The sequence below is a fragment of the Indicator indicator genome, unplaced genomic scaffold (genome assembly GCF_027791375.1).
Source record: "Indicator indicator isolate 239-I01 unplaced genomic scaffold, UM_Iind_1.1 iindUn_scaffold_84, whole genome shotgun sequence".
Classification (NCBI taxonomy): Eukaryota; Metazoa; Chordata; class Aves; order Piciformes; family Indicatoridae; genus Indicator; species Indicator indicator.
The window spans coordinates 2,501-17,847 of NW_026539205.1; the positions used below are offsets into that span (position 1 = coordinate 2,501).

The window sequence follows — 15,347 nt, forward strand, 5'->3', positions numbered from 1 at the left end:
TTTGTCCCTTCTTATAAGTGGAGCTTGTGGTTGGCCAAGGCCATTCTGTCTCCTTCTTCAGAGGCACTCTGCAAATCAACCACAGGCCTGTTGTGGTTGGAGATGGAATGGAGAGGCAGAAGGCAGCCAGGCAGAGCTAAGCCCTGCTGCTGGGCAGGCTGCTCCCTGGCTCTCCTCAGGCAATTTTCTGGCTGTGAGATGTTCCTGCTGTGGGGTCACCCTCAGCACAAACGACAGCAAACCCACTTGGGAGAGGTGAGGCAGGGCTTAGGCTTGTGGGAACCAAGGCCTTGTGTACTGGTGAGGAAAGAAGGTTCCTCAGACTCCTCTTGGGGAGCCTTGCAGTCAAGGGGTACACTGCACAATAAGCCAAACCATGGCCAAGCTTGGCCCACAGAGCTGACACCAGCACCACAGGCCACAGGGTAAGGCCTCAGCCAAAGCTCCACCAGAGATCTTCTTGCTCTCTTCTTTGGGAGATTCCCCTTTGCCCTTTTTTCTTCCTCCTTTGGCCTTTTCCTTTCCCACTGCACCCTTTCTTCTCTCTTTCCCTCTTTTTCTTCCCCCCTTTGCCCTTTGTGGTTCCCCCCTCACCCTTTTTTCTTCCATTTTGTTTTTTTCTTCCCCCTTCTTTCTTCCCTTCTTTGATCCTTCTTCTTTCCCCTTCCTTTTTTTCCCCTTCATCCTTTTTTCTCCCCTTCATCCTTTTATCTTCCCTCCTTTTCTCCCCCTTCCTTTTATCTCCTTCCCCTTTTTTCTTCCCCACTTCATCCTTTTATCTTCCCTCCTTTTCTCCCCCTTCCTTTTATCTCCTTCCCCTTTTTTCTTCCCCATTTCATCCTTTTGCATTTCCCCTTCCTCCTTTTTTCTTCTCCCTTCCTCCTTTTTTCTTCTCCCTTCCCCCTTCCTTCCTTCCCCCTTCCCCCTATTTTCCTTCCCCCTTCCGCCTATTTTCCTTCCCCCTTCCTCCTATTTTCCTTCCCCCTTCCGCCTATTTTCCTTCCCCCTTCCTCCTTTTTCTTTCCTCCTCCCCTTCTTTCTTCACCTTCAGTCTTTTCTTCCACCTTTGCCCTTTTTTAATTCCCCCTTCCATCTTTTCCCTCCTTTTGTTTAAATTTAGGGTCACACCCCCCATTTTAGCTCAGATTTGAGGTCACTTTCCCCTGTTTTAGCTTAAATTTGAGGTCACATCCCAGTTTTAGCTCAGATTTGAGGTCACATCCCAATTTTAGCTCAGATTTGAGGTCACTTTCCCCTGTTTTAGCTCAAATTTGAGGTCACTTTCCCCTGTTTTAGCTTAAATTTGAGGTCACATCCCCATTTTAGCTCAGATTTGAGGTCACTTTCCCCTGTTTTAGCTTAAATTTGAGGTCACATCCCCATTTTAGCTCAGATTTGAGGTCACTTTCCCCTGTTTTAGCTCAAATTTGAGGTCACATCCCCATTTTAGCTCAGATTTGAGGTCACTTTCCCCTGTTTTAGCTTAAATTTGAGGTCACATCCCAATTTTAGCTCAGATTTGAGGTCACTTTCCCCTGTTTTAGCTTAAATTTGAGGTCACATCCCAGTTTTAGCTCAGATTTGAGGTCACTTTCCCCTGTTTTAGCTTAAATTTGAGGTCACATCCCAGTTTTAGCTCAGATTTGAGGTCACATCCCAATTTTAGCTCAGATTTGAGGTCACTTTCCCCTGTTTTAGCTCAAATTTGAGGTCACATCCCCATTTTAGCTCAGATTTGAGGTCACTTTCCCCTGTTTTAGCTCAAATTTGAGGTCACATCCCAATTTTAGCTCAGATTTGAGGTCACTTTCCCCTGTTTTAGCTCAAATTTGAGGTCACATCCCCATTTTAGCTCAGATTTGAGGTCACTTTCCCCTGTTTTAGCTCAAATTTGAGGTCACATCCCAATTTTAGCTCAGATTTGAGGTCACTTTCCCCTGTTTTAGCTCAAATTTGAGGTCACATCCCCATTTTAGCTCAGATTTGAGGTCACTTTCTCCTGTTTTAGCTTAAATTCGAGGTCACATCCCCATTTTAGCTCAGATTTAGGGTCACACTCCCCTGTTTTAGCTCAAATTTAGGGTCACATCCCCATTTTAGCTCAGATTTAGGGCCACATCCCCCTGTTTTAGCTTAAATTTGAGGTCACATCCCAGTTTTAGCTCAGATTTGGGGTCACATCCCCCTGTTTTAGCTCAGATTTAGGTTCACATCCCCCTGTTTTAGCTCAAGGCTGGGGTCCTACATCCCAAATTGCCTGAGAAGAGCCATTTTGGGAAACTTGGAAGCAGTTTGCTCTGAAGAGCCTGGGGAGGCAAGGAGGGGGGGTGGCAGAACTCATCTCTACTTACCCTCAACTGAAAAGTTTGCAAAAACAAAGACTCGAGAAGTGGTGAAAAGCTGAGGAGAGCCAGCACAAAAAAGAAACCACAACCAAAAAAATGGGCTTCAAAGAGTGATTCAAAGCCCCAGAGGCAGAGCATCCCCCACGTTTTCTTATGCTCTGAAGTCATGCAGCAGCTAGACCTGGGTTGGTGTTCAACCAAAAGCTGAGTTTGAACCCCAAAAAATAATGTGAAGCAAAGTCAAGAAAATCAGGAACTATTTCCAGCACACTGCAGGACATGAGGAGCTGAGGAGGAAGAGCTGAAGTTAAAGTCACTTCATTTCCACCACTTGAGAAGGCAGCAGCAGGAGGGTTTGTTTTTTTTTTCCAGGTGGGATTTAAACAAGTAGAGGTTGGAGGCTCCTTGGGTTGTGTGTTTAGTCCCTGGGGTTTGGAAGGAGACCTCCTCATGGGGATCATTCTTAACCTATGGCTTTTGTGGGAGGAAAAGAGCTGAGTTTTGGGTCTGGAGGGTCAGGTTGAACCAGAGTTTTCCAATGGGTGAGGTCTAAGGCTGGGTGCTGAGTGCCTCTCAAAGCAGGAGCAGCACTTCCCCCTCTCTGTCACCACCACAGGAAGTTCTCCTAGAGAAGGTAGAATCACAGAAAGGTTTGGATTGGAAGGGACCTTTAAAGGTCATCTTGTCCAACCCCCCTGCAGTCAGCAGGGACATCCCTAATTAGAACAGGTTGCTCAGAGCTCTATCAACCACAGAATGATGGCTCAGGTTGGAAGGGACCTCAAAGATCATCTACTCCAAATTCCTTGCCATGGGCAGGGACACCTCTCAACCAGACTCAGCTGCTCAAGGTCTCATCCAGCCTAGCCTTGAACACCCCCAGGCAGGAGGCAGCCACAGCCTCCCTGGGCAACCTGTTTCAGAGTCTCACCACCCTCAGACTGAAGAACTTCTTCCTCAGCTCCACTCTAACCCTGCTCTGCCTCAGCTTCAAACCATTCCCCCTTGGCCTGGCTCTAGACACCCTCAGGGAAAGTCCCTCTGGAGCCTTCCTGCAGGATCCCTTCAGCTACTGCAAGGCAGCTCTGAGGTCCCCCCACCAGAGTCTTCTCTTCTCCAGGCTGCACACCCCCAGCTCCCTCAGCCTGACCTTGAACACCTCCAAGGATGGGGTCTCCACCACCTCCTTGGGCAACCTGTTCCAGCATTCCACCATCCTCACAGTAGAGAACTTCTTCCTAATGTCCAACCTAAATCTCCCCAGGGATGGGACAGCTGGGATGGCCCCAAGAACATGGACCATGGAGCAGTGATTTCACACTCCCCAGCTGACACTCCGCATTCCCTTTGGATGCCCCTTCCCTGGAGCTGTTCAAGGCCAGGCTGGATGAGGCCTTGAGCAACCTGGGCTGGTGGGAGGTATCGGGGGGGGGGTTGGAACTGGATGAATCTTTAAGGTCCTTTCCAATCCAAACCGTTCTGTGATTCCACCCAGAGCACACCTGGCCAGAGGATAAACCAGAGGTGGTGGAGTCCCCATCCTTGGAGGTGTTGAAGAATGTGTGGCCATGGTACTTGGGGCCATGGTGGTGTTGGGTTGCTGGTTGGACTGGATGATCTTGGTGATCTTTTCCACCCCAAGCAGTTCTATGATTCTATGACTCCTTAGGAGCCCTCCCTGGGTGACAAGAGGTGCAGCTGAGTGTTTCATGGCCTGAAGCAAGTCAGGTTCTTGGTCACACCTTTGGTTTCTAAGCCTTAGCAGAAGGAAGACATGAAGCTGGCATTTAAGAGAGTAAACCACTGGGCTCTGAGGGGGGAGGGGGGAGATAAAAAAAATATATATAGATATGAAATAACAAAAACAACAAAATAAACCAAACTTACTTCAATTAAATGCTTCACTACCCAACACTCCAAAGCACTTTATGGTCTTACACCACCATCAAGAAACTCCAATGTCCAGTACAGACAACACTACAAGGAAAATTAATGGTTTACGTTTGGAGGCTGGAATGAAGGAACCTTCTCCTTACTCTGCTACACCCTGAGTGCCACACACTGTGCCACCTGGGGGGCACCAGGGCATCTGGGCAGCTCCTTGCCCCCAAAATGTCCCACAGCTTTGGGTTGAGCCCTTCAGCTCCAGGCTTTGTGTTGCCCCCAGCACCAGATGCTTCAAGGTAGCCTCTGGGTGGCCCTGAGGAGGTTATAAAAAATGGTTTTGGTTGAGGGGGGGTTGGGGGAAAAAGGGATTTAAGTGGAGGAAAAAAAAAAAAAAAACATGACATGGATTACTGCAAAGCCTCCCAAGAAGGGATTCAAGCAGCCACAAGCTGCATGGTGTGATGGTGACCTGAGCAGAGAGGGACAGACCCCAGGTGCAGGAGTCACATTCTCCAGTGTTGCTTTGCCAAAGGAGGGTAGAACCAGGGCTGGTTGGATGCCACTGCTCTAAAGCCTGCTCTAAAGGACTCTGCTTACAACGTCCCTGCTTGGTGGCCAAAGTTGCTGGATGAGCAGCTCAAGGTGAGCTCCTGCCAACTCCTGGAGTTCCTCACTGAACCCTGAGGTGCCTCCATGCAGGAGGAGAGAGAAGGCTGAGTGAGTAGCAAAGGACTTACGATATCCTGCCGAAGGGCGCGAAGGCTGCTTTGATGTCTTCCGTTGTGATCTCGGGGCTGAGGTCTCCAACAAAGACATGGAAATGGTCTTGGGAGGGGAAAACAAAGAAAGGAGGTCAGGGCTCCAGAGAGCTCAGCTGTCCACCTGGTGTGCAAAAACCACACCACAAACAGGGGTGGCTACAAAACTAATTCTCACTAAGTGAATCATTGGGTTGGAGAAGGCCTCTGAGATCGTTCAGTCCAACCAGCAACCAACCCCACCGTGGCCACCAAGACATGGCCCCAAGTGCCATGGCCACAGGTTTTTTCAACACCTCCAGGGATGGGGACTCCACCACCTCCCTGGGCAGCCTGTTCCAATCCCTGACCACCCTTGCAGAGAAGAAATTCTTCCTAATTTCCAATTAAACCTCCCCTGAGGCCATCTCCTCTTGTCCTGTCCCTTGTTCCTTGGCAGAAGAGCCTAAGCCCCACCTGGTTGCAGCCTTTCAGGGAGCTGTAGAGAGCCAGGTGTCCCCTCAGCCTCCTTTTCTCAGCTTGACACCCCCAGGTCCCTCAGCTGCTCCTCCCCAGCCCTCTTCTCCAGACCCTTCCCCAGCTTTGTTGCCCTCCTCTGGCCCTGCTCCAGCCCTCAATGTCTTTCTTGGCGTGAGGAGCCCGAAACTGACCCCAGTTGAGTGGAACAGCTGCTCCCAGCAGGTCCTTCACTGGGCAGCACCACAGTCAGTGGTGTGAAGGATGCTGCAAGTGACACTTTGAATGTTGCAAATGCTCTTGGGATCAGTCAGTGCTCACTGAACAACATCTGAAACCTTTGGCTTCACAGAGGCACAGAGTTGGTTTGGGTGGAAAAGCTCTTTGAGATCATCCAGTCCAACCTCTGCCAAGGCTGGGGCTGAACCATGGCCCTCAGCACCATCTCTCTGCAACTTTGAAACACCTCCAGGGATGGGGATTCAGCCACCTCCTTAGGCAGCTTGGGACAGGCTTTGACTACACTTTCAGTGAAGAAGCTTCTGGAAGCCCTCTGCTGTGAGGCCAGGCTGAGAGAGTTGGGGTTGTGCAGCCTGGAGGAAAGAAGGCTCCAGGGAGACCTTCTGGTGGCCTTGCAGGACTCAAAGAGGCCAAGAAGGGAGCTGGGGACAGAGTTTTGAGCAGGGCCTATCGTGACAGGACAAGGGGGGATGGTTTGAACTCAAAGAGGGAGATTCAGGTTGGAGAGGAGGAAGAAATTTTTGATGTTGAGGGTGGTGAGAGCCTGGCCCAGGCTGCCCAGAGAGGTGAGAGCTGCCCCATCCCTGGCACCACTGCAGGTCAGGGTTGTTTGTGGCTGTGAGCAACCTGCTCTGGTTGGGGACGTCCCTGCTGGCTGCAGGGGGGTTGGGCTGGATGTGTTTTGAAGGTTCCTTCACCCCAAACCAGGCTGGGATTCCATAACTCTGTGTTTAAGAGCTCACCATCACCTTGTGCAAGCTGGGTGATGCCAAGTGTACTACCTATATTTGTTCTTAGATTGATTAATACAAAGGCATTAATCGATTGATCTCTTAGGATGAGGATCCCAACATCACTGCAGCCAAGCAGAGGACTCTTACTGGTTAGGTTTTCCAGAAGTGCTGGTGGTGCAAATCAAGAGAGGTTCAGAAAGCAACACTTACTGCTGGTGTCTTTCTTCTGGCTGCTGGGGGTGGTCGCCCAGTTGACTTTGACCTCCTGCAAATGTCAGTTGCTGAGGTTAGATCAACCAAGTCCCACCCAAGCTCAGCTACCTCCAACACTACAAGGGCACCAGAGGTGCAGGTCTGTGGGGGAAAGCTGAAGGTTAGGTCCATTCCTCAGCAGAGGGTTTGCTCTTCCAGACTCTGCTACACTGGTTAAGAGCAAAGCTGGGAAACAGACCTGCAGCCTGGGGATTTGGGGTGGCTACCTCAGGTGGGGATGGGAAGGAAGCTCTGGAGCTCAGCCAGTCCAACCCCCCCTGCTCCAGCAGGGACACCCACAGCAGCCTGCCCAGGAGCACAATGCCCAGGGAGCGTTGGAAGCTCTCCACACAAGGACACTCCACAACCTCTCTGGGCAGCCTGCTCCAGCCCTCCAGCACCCTCACAACAAACAACTTCCTCACGTTGAAGTGGAACCTCATGGGAAGCTCCTCCCCTGCTTCAGATAGCCAAAGCCCTTTTCTCACTTGTAGGGAGTGAAGGATGGCCTCCTGTTCAGCCTGGCAGCTAAACCCTCATCATGCTCCCTGCCTCTGAGCCCTGCCAGTTCCACACCACCACCTCCACCTCCCTTCCTCCACCCCTCCGAACCAGCTCCGTCTCGGTCGCGTCACATCAAGACCTCTGCAGACCCAGCGTCTGTGCCCAGCTGCAGGGCACCCACTGGTGACAATATTTGCCCTCCCCAGGCCATCCAAGCCAGGCTGTTGCCAGCTCCAACTCACCCTGTAGACATGACAGCTTACCTTACCCATTATCTTCCGGCCGTTCATGGCTGCCAGCGCGGCCGCCGCGTGCCGGTGCTCGTAGAACTCCACGAAGCAGTAGGGATCGTTCCCGGCTGTCTGAGGAGAGAGACAGCCACAGGGTGACTGACACAGCCCCCCCACAGCTGCAGCCTCCTCCTCCTCCTCCTCCTCCCTGCCCTCCCCAGCCTCTTCTTCAGCACATCTGAACATCTTGAGGTCACAGAATCATGGAATGGGTTGGGTTGGGTTGGAAGGGACACGGAAGGTCATCCGGTTCCAAGCCTCTGCTGTGGGCAGGGACACCTCCCACCAGCTCAGGTTGCTCCAGGCCCAATCCAGCCTGGCCTCGAACACCTCCAGGGAAAGGACAACTTGAGGCCACTTCCTCTTGTCCTCTCCCTTGTTCTTTGGGTGACCAACCCCCACCTGGCTCCAGCCTCCTCTCAGGGAGCTGGACAGAGCCAGAAGCTCTCCCCTCAGCCTCCTTCTCCCCAGCTCCCTCAGCTGCTCCTCCCCAGCCCTCTTCTCCAGACCCTTCCCCACCTTTCTTGCCCTTCTCTGGCCCTGCTCCAGCCCTCAAGGTCCTGCTTGCAGCCAGGAGCCCAACCCTGCCCCCAGCACTCAAGCTGTGGCCTCCCCAGTGCCCAGCCCAGGGGCACAATCCCTGCCCTGCACCATTGCTGCCCCAGGCCAGGCTGCTGCTGCCCTTCTTGCCCACCTGGGCACCCCCTGGCTCCTCTCCAGCTGCTGCCACCCAGCACCCCTAGGGCCTTTCCCACCAGGCACTTTCCCTCCTAGAGCCTTCCTGGGGTTGTTGTGCCCCAAGGGCAGGACCCAGCCCTTGGTCTTGGCACACCACCCAGCCTGGCAGCTCCCTCTGCAGAGCCTCTACCCTTCCAGCAGCTCAACTCTGCCACCCAGCTGGGTGCCAGCTGCAGACTGTCTGAGGAAGCTTCAATCTCCTCATCCAGACCACTGATGAAGATATCAAAGAGAAGTGGCCCCAGGATTGACCTCCAGAACCCAGCCCTGATCCTGCCCCACATGGACCTGATCCTGCCCCACATGGGCCTTTTCCACTCCAGCCTTATCCCATCCCTTTGCCACACTCATGCTGTATTCCCAATGGAATTCTGAAGCACTCCAAAACCTGAGCAATGAGAAAGAGGCAAATCCTGAGGTGAAGGCTCTTACATCCATGATCATTTTGCAGTTTTTGCAGGGTCCAATCTGGCTGAAGAGCTGCAGGATCAGAGCTTCGGTCACATCTCTTGACAGGTTCCCCACGTACCTAAGGGAGCAAAGACAAAGCAGACATCACCCTGATGTCTCCCATCTGCTCACCCACAAGGGAGCAAACACAGCCCAAAAGCTGCTCCCCCAGCACCCAGCCCAGCAGGTCAGGACTAGGCCACGAAGTGTGGTTGGTTCAGTCAGCTCCTTTCCAAACAGGACTTGTCTGGAGCATTGGATTGGTCTAGAAGAGCCAAGGGCAAACATGCTCAAGGATGATCCTTCCTCCATCCTCCTCCAGAATGGTGAGGGTGGGAAGGGAGCACTGGAGCACAGCCAGTCCAACCCCCCTGCTCCAGCAGGGCACCCACAGCAGCTTGCCCAGCAGCACAATGCCCAGAGGGGGTTGGAAGCTCTCCACACAAGGACACTCCACAACCTCTCTGGGCAGCCTGCTTCATGCTCCAGCACCCTCACACCAAACAACTTTCTCCTTCCTCTTGAGGTGAAACCTCCTGGGTTCCACTTTGTGCCCCTTGCCCCTTGTGCTGAGTCTGGCCCCAGCCTCTTGCCCCCCACAGCTCCTTTAGCTCTTGCTGAGCATTGCTCAGCTCCCCTCTGGGGCTGCTCTTCTGCAGGCTCTCAGCCCCAGGGCTCTCAGCCTTTGCTCCTCCCAGAGCTGCTCCAGGCCCCTCAGCAGCTTCCCAGCCTGCCCTGGACTCTCTCCAGCACTTCCCTGGCCCTCTACAACTGGGGAGCCCAGAACTGGACCCAGGCCTCCAGAGATGGACTCACTAGGCCAGAGTAGAACCCAAAGCCCTGCTCTGACCTGAGCTTTGGGCACTCTCAGTGACAAACCTCACCTGAACCCACAGCTGGGGGTGGATTTGTTGTTGCTGACCCCAAGTCACGAGATTTTCTTTAAAAGCAGCACAGAGAGAAACCTCAGCTCCAGAGGTGTGGCAGCAGCTTCCCACAAGAACGCTGTGTGGCAAACCTCTGAGAGGAGAAGCTGGGCCAGAGCTGGTGTCCAAACCCCAGCCTCCCCTCCCTGGCCCACTCCAGGAGACACAAAAACAACATCAGACAACAGCAAGGAGGCAGCAAACCCCAGGCCTTCTCCTGCTCCTCCTGTTGACACAAGGCTGTGAACAGCCTCCTGGAGGGCTGAACGTGTGGCTGAGCAGAGGAGAGGGTGGCAGGAGCCACGCAGCCTGGCTGGGTGGCTGACATGACCTGGGGAGCTCTGTATTAATAGTCTGAGCTATTTTAGGCAGGAATTGTTTGGGTGAAGACCTCTAGGGCTGAGTCCAACCATCAGCCTAACACCACCACAGCCACCAAACCCTGTCCCCAAGTGCCATGGCCACAGGTTTCTGGAACACCTCCAGGGATGGGGACTCCACCACCTCCCTGGGCAGCCTGCTCCAAACCCTGACCACTCTTGCAGCAAAGAAATTGCTCCTAATACCCAACCTAAACCTCCCCTGGTGCAGCCTGAGGCCAAGGGCATGGAAGCTGGGGAAGGGTCTGGAGAACAGGGCTGGGGAGGAGCAGCTGAGGGAGCTGGGGAAGAAAATGCTGAGAGGGAGCCCTTCTGGTTCTCTACAACTCCCTGAATGGTTGGAGCCAGGTGGGGGTTGGTCTCCTCTCAACAAGTGACAGGACAAGAAGAAATGGCCTCAAGTGGTGCCAGGGCAGGTTTAGGTTGGACATGGCAGTGCTATGGTGGATAGGAAAAGCACAGAGCTGGGACCCCCTTGAGCAACAACCCCAGGGGTGTTTTCTCTGCTGTGCTCTCTCTGTGCTGCACTGGGGCTGTGCCTGAACCATGCCATGGAGCTTCCCTGGTACAGAGGCAAGGTCCACCACACCTGGACCTTGTCCTGGACCTGTTGAGAAATAAACACCCAAGTGCTGAGCTGACCCTGCCAGGCTGGGACAGCACATAGAGGAGATCTCTCCCCTCCTGCCCCCTTCTTTCCCCTCACTTTCCTGCTAATGGGAATCTCATTAATTCATAGGTTCACAGAACAGTTTGGGTTGGAAGGGACCTTCAATATCATCCATTTTCCAACCCCCCCTGCCACGGACAGGGACACTTTCCACCAGACCAGGCTGCTCAAGGAGCTGCTCAATGTTCCTTTGCAAACTGAGAGGTGTTGGCACCTCTGCATGGGCTTAGGCACCCAAAGTAAACCAGAAGCACACGACCTGCACACACAAATACCTCCTGAGATGAGAGGCAGACACAAGAGGGCTTTGTCAAGTCCAAAACACTGTCTGCCTTGTGCCTGCTCTTCTCATTCATCATCTCTGCCTCAAGAGTGGCTTTCAAGGAAGGCTGTTGGCACGTGGAAGGGAGCTGCCTACCCAGGAACTCATTTACAGCAGGCATCCAGCAAGGCTCTGACAGCCCAGAGGAACAGCTGACGACGTGGAAACAGCAAAAAACAAGGCACTCCCAACAAGCAGCCTGGAATCTGCTCCAGGCAAACAACTTAAACGTGCTAAAGGTCCTCAAGAAATGACATGGAGGTCGCAGACCACTTTGGTGGCCCCCTCCTGACACAGTGAGACAACACTGCCCAAGCCCCAGGACCCACATCCAGGTGGGGTTCCTGCAGCAGCACCCGAAGAAAGCCTCCCGTGAGCAAATCTTTCACACAGGCTTGGGAGCCCAGCTGGGCTCAAATCCCTTCCAGCAGCACTTTCTGCCCTCAAGCTGCTCCTTCCAAAGTCACAATCTGTGAAGCTCAGCTTGTGATAACTCTCTCTCCCTTCCCCCCTCCCCCCCCCCTCCCCCATCCCCTCCTTGTGTGATTTGGTAAAGTCACTCAGGGTGACAGAAAGGTTGTTTTGGGGACGTTGCTCAACACCCTGCCCTGCCCCCCTCCAAAACCCAACCATGGCTGTTTCCTGCAACCAGCTGGCACGTGCCCGAGGATGGCACAATCCATTCCCTGGAGCACAGGTGGTGCCCACCAGACTCCAGGCACCCATTCCATGGGCATGGGGAGGGGGTGCTTGGGGTGGGGAGAAGAAAAACAAAACGAAATAACAAAACCCAAACGTTTTCCTAACTAAACACACAAACATGCCAGCAGGTCTGCCCTGTGTTTGCAGATGCCAAGAATAGTGCCAAGAATGCAGAGAGGAGAAAGACAACAGGATTGGAGCCACGGGGAGGTGGAGGAGGTGTTTACAGCTCCAGCAAGCCTGGAGCAGAGGAGCTGGCTCAAGTCACGTAAGAGTTGTGTTGTCCTACACTCAGCCAAGTCATTCATCAACCCCTGGGGTAGGTGCAGCCACCATCCAAAAGCAAAACTCTCCCCTCGCCTTGCAAAGATTCCCTTTGCTTCTTCTCTTTCCTCCCCTCAGCTGATGGATCCATGGAATGGTTTGGATTGGAAGGGACCTTAAAGAACATCCAGTTCCAAGCCCCCTGCCATGGGCAGGGACACCTCCCACCAGCCCAGGTTGCTCAAGGCCTCATCCAGCCTGGCCTTGAGCACCTCCAGGCAGGAGGTATCCACAGCTTCCCTGGGCAACCTGTGCCAGTCTCTCCCCACCCTCACTGGGAAGAATTTCTTCCTCATCTCCAGCCTCAGTCTTCCCTCTTCCAACTCAAAGCCATTGTCCCTCATCCTGGCACTCCCAGCCCTTGTCCAAAGTCCCTCCCCAGCTCTCCTGGAGCCCCTTCAGGTACTGGAAGGCTGCTCTAAGGTCTCCCTGGAGCCTCCTCTTTTCCAGGCTGAACAGCCCCAACTCCTGCTCTGAAACAAGAGATCAAAGCCGAGGTGGAACAGAAAGGCTGGAGATTGGGATTGATCTGGAGGAGGAAAAAAAGCAGCCGAGAAAAGGAGAGGAAAAAGGCACAAACCACCCGAGCCCAGGAGCTCTCTGGTGCCTCTCACACAACCAAGCTGGAGCAGCCGTGTCAGAGCCAAAGTCCAAAACCCAACTCCTGCCAGCTGCGGGCGTCAGCTGCCCAGCGCTGCCAGGGAACTCGCATGGCATTACAGGAAACCTCTTTTACCAGGGCGAGGAGTTGCCCTACGGCTCGGATAAGCTCCTGGGGAAGTTCAGAGGCTTGCTGCGTGCTTTAAACACTCGGACAAGTGCCCGTTCGGTGCGACTCCCCCGTCCCGTGTGTCTTCGACATGGCAGTGGGGCTGCAGCCTCCTCCCCGCCTCCCCCGGGGGGCTGGCGGTGCCAAGAGAAGCCGAGGATGGCCAAACTCAGCCAGAGGCTCGCGAAAATGGGGACCGGGGGTGTGGGTACAGCTCCCCAGCCTCCCGCCCTCCAGATGCGAGCTGGCAGGGACCGGGAGGAGGCCGGTGGCCGGCACTGGGAGGCACGATGGGGACAAGGCACAGCGGGACACAGGGCGGAGGCACCGGAGCCGGCCCCGGCCGGGCTTCCCCCTTCCGTGAGGGGAGCCGGGGCCGGCTGCCGTTCCCCCCCTCTTTTGGCACCGAAGGCTGCTGAGGGGCCGGGGCAACCGGCGCTGCCCTTTCGCGGAGCCCCGATCTCACCGACCCGTGCGTGAGGGGAGCCCGGGGCCGCCCCTCCCCGCGGAGCCGGGAACAATAGGCGGTCTCGCCCCCTCCCCACTCACAGGGTCTTGGGCATTTCATCCTCCATGGCGCCGCTGCCGCCCCCGCCCAGCCCCGGCTCTTCAATCCGAGCCGGCCCCGAGGCCCCGTTCAACGCCTTGGGCAGCCCGAGCGCGGCCGGCCCCGCCGAGCCCGAGCGGCGGACAATGAGCGGGGCGCTCCTCGCAAGATGGCGGGCGGCGGGCGAAGGGGCCCAGCCGGCCCAGGAGGGGCGGGAACGCGCCTGCGCCCCGAGGACAGCCCCTGGCCGCCGCCTCCGCGCATGCGCGCCGCGGCCGAGCACCGCTAACGGGCGCCGGCTTCTGCCTGTGTCCCCTACCTCGGTGGTCCCGGGGGTGCGGCCCCGGTGCTTCCTCAGCGCGCAAAATAAAAATATCTATAGGGACTGAGAGAAAATAAAGATATATATAGGGATTAAAGCAGGGTTAAAAAAAAGGAAAACGGAGTGCGCCGCCCGGGAATCGAACCCGGGTCGCAAGAATGGGAATCTTGCATGATACCACTACACCAGCGGCGCGGTGGCAAACGGTTTTCCACCCGCCCCCGAAAGCTTTGCGCCTGGCCCGGCCGCGGCGACTGCTAGCGGCACAGCTCCGCCTGCCCGGACCGTGCTATGCCAGGCCCCTGCCTGCTCCTGCTGCTCGTCGCTCTCTGCCCCCCTCGGCACGGGGGGTTGGGGGTGGGGGGGGTGTGTGTTAGAACTTGACCGAAGCGGGGGGCGGCTCTAGGGCCCCTCCCTAGGGTTCTACTGCCTCCAAGGCTGAAGTTATCCCTGGAACTATGTTGTCCATAGAGCCCAAAGTCAGGCCCAGGCGCACAGGTGAGTTGGGGTTGCTTTGGTGGGGAGGGGTAGCTGGAGACCACTTTGGCCTCCCTCAGGGCTCAGCTCTTGGCAGACTGAACCAAAGCCTTGGGTCTTCCATGGCCTTTTAAGATCAGAAGTGGGCTCTGCTCACCACCCCAGCTCACAGCTGAGCTGGGACCAGTTCTAACACTACTTCAGCTGGCAGCAAGGTGCCAAGAGCCCAAAGGGGATGGTCAGAGGGCCAGGTGGGATCCCCTCCAGCAGGGCAGTAGCTCTCTCCTCAGGGGTCCCAGGTCACTTACAACACCACATCAGGGGTGACAGGAGACACGTATGATATGGTCTTCATCACTGCTCCTCTGAGCCCCAAGATGGCCAACATCACCTTCAAGAACTTTGAGCCTCCCATCCCTGAGCTGCCAAATCTTTACCACCAGACCATCACGACGCTGGTGCATGGACGCCTCAACAGCTCCTTCTTTGGTTACCAAGACCCCTCAGCCTTTCCTTTTGGAGTCATCTTGACCATGGAGAACCCCAAACTCTTCATCAGCAGCATGGGGAAGGTGTCCCCCGTGGGAGGTGTGAGCGGTGAAGCAAAGCTGCCCTCGCACTCGGCTGTCTGGAAGGTGTTCTCCAACGAGGTGCTCAGCAAGGAGCAGCTCAATTTGCTTTTCTCCTCCTATGACTCCCTCAAAGTGAAGCAGTGGTTGGCCTACCCTGAGTATAGGCCCCCAGAGAGATGTTCTCCTATCATCCTCCAGGAGAAGCTGAAGACAGAGCTTTGAGCTCAGCTACAGCCTCCAGAGCTAGAGGTGTACCAACTGTAGCGTTTGAGCCACAGCTAATGAACAAAGGTGTCGCTTGGTCCCCAAGCAGAGATCCTCAGCTGACTGAACAGAGCCTAGAACTGCAGCAGCAGGGCAGGAATAGACTTCCCAAGTGAGCCAGCCCTTCCTCAAGGTGCCTTCCACAAGCCCTTCCTCAAGGAGCCTTCCACAAGCCCTTCCTCAAGGAGCCTTCCCCCGACCCTTCTTCAAGGAGCCTTCCCCTGACCCTTCTTCAAGGGATCTCCCCCAAGCCCTTCCTCAAGGAAGTTCCTCTGGTCCTACTTCAAGGACCTCTCCTTGTCCCTTCCCCAAGCAAAATTCACCAGGCCTTCCTCAAACTCCCTCAGCCCTTCCTCAAGGAAGCTCTCTGTCCATCCCCGAGTTCTCAATGCCATGCTGACCCCAGAAGTGCCAGGAA

At 55.0% G+C, this 15,347-nt stretch overlaps 1 protein-coding gene and 1 non-coding gene across 2 annotated transcripts in view; both read right to left on the reverse strand.

Moving 5' to 3' along the window:
* Positions 1-13,322, reverse strand: part of TIA1 (TIA1 cytotoxic granule associated RNA binding protein) — a gene marked incomplete at its 3' end in the record, with an annotated part of 14,086 nt that extends 764 nt beyond the window's left edge. Inside the window, exons 1-6 of the mRNA XM_054398704.1 lie at positions 13,297-13,322; positions 8,637-8,733; positions 7,440-7,538; positions 6,631-6,685; positions 6,436-6,468; positions 4,970-5,057 (exon numbers count right to left, since the gene is read on the reverse strand). Coding sequence (XP_054254679.1) covers positions 4,970-5,057; positions 6,436-6,468; positions 6,631-6,685; positions 7,440-7,538; positions 8,637-8,733; positions 13,297-13,322 — 398 coding nt within the window. The remainder of the gene's footprint in view (positions 1-4,969; positions 5,058-6,435; positions 6,469-6,630; positions 6,686-7,439; positions 7,539-8,636; positions 8,734-13,296) is intronic.
* Positions 13,323-13,740: 418 nt separating this feature from the next.
* Positions 13,741-13,811, reverse strand: TRNAG-CCC (transfer RNA glycine (anticodon CCC)). The gene has a single exon. It is a non-coding gene; the product is annotated as a tRNA-Gly (tRNA).
* Positions 13,812-15,347: the final 1,536 nt, after the last annotated feature.